This window comes from Penaeus monodon, chromosome 21 (genome assembly GCF_015228065.2).
Source record: "Penaeus monodon isolate SGIC_2016 chromosome 21, NSTDA_Pmon_1, whole genome shotgun sequence".
Lineage (NCBI taxonomy): Eukaryota > Metazoa > Arthropoda > Malacostraca > Decapoda > Penaeidae > Penaeus > Penaeus monodon.
This window is the reverse complement of record NC_051406.1, coordinates 18875627-18876061: the sequence shown is the minus strand read 5'-3', so window position 1 is coordinate 18876061 and position 435 is coordinate 18875627. Positions and strand designations below refer to the sequence as shown.

The following is a 435-nucleotide window of genomic DNA, read 5'->3' as shown; positions in this document are numbered from 1 at the left end:
TCTTGCTTATATATAACATATTTTTTTCATCTTTCCAGAGATGAAATTCGCGGTGGTAGGAGCGGTGGCGGCGGCCCTGGTGGGAGTCGTCCAGCCGCAGTGTTTCACCGACAACGACAACTTCCTCATCAAAGTCAACACCGACCTCTCCGGCGTCACCGACTTCGGCTTCGACCTCTACAGACGACTCGACTCCCCGAGCTCCCCCAGGAACTTCTTCTTCTCGCCCTTCAGCATCTGGTCGGCGTTCATCCTCGCCTACCTCGGCTCGGCGGGAGAGACAGAGGCGCAGCTGCAGAGGGCCCTGAGAGTCGACGGCAAGGTCGAAACGTTCAAGATCTGGCGAGCGCTGGAGGCCTTGTAAGTGTGGGCGAAAGGCAGAGGAAAGGACGAAAGCCTATTCGTTTCAGCCAAAGTAGTCTGCACGATAACTGC

The 435-nt window shown here is 56.3% G+C and overlaps 1 protein-coding gene across 1 annotated transcript in view; it reads left to right on the top strand.

Annotated features, from left to right (window-relative positions):
* The window catches only part of LOC119586298 (leukocyte elastase inhibitor A-like), a 6800-nt gene that overhangs the window by 3016 nt on the left and 3349 nt on the right, over nucleotides 1–435 (top strand). Inside the window, exon 2 of the mRNA XM_037935004.1 lies at nucleotides 39–360. Within this exon, the coding sequence (XP_037790932.1) occupies nucleotides 41–360 (320 nt within the window). The 5' untranslated portion in view covers nucleotides 39–40. The remainder of the gene's footprint in view (nucleotides 1–38; nucleotides 361–435) is intronic.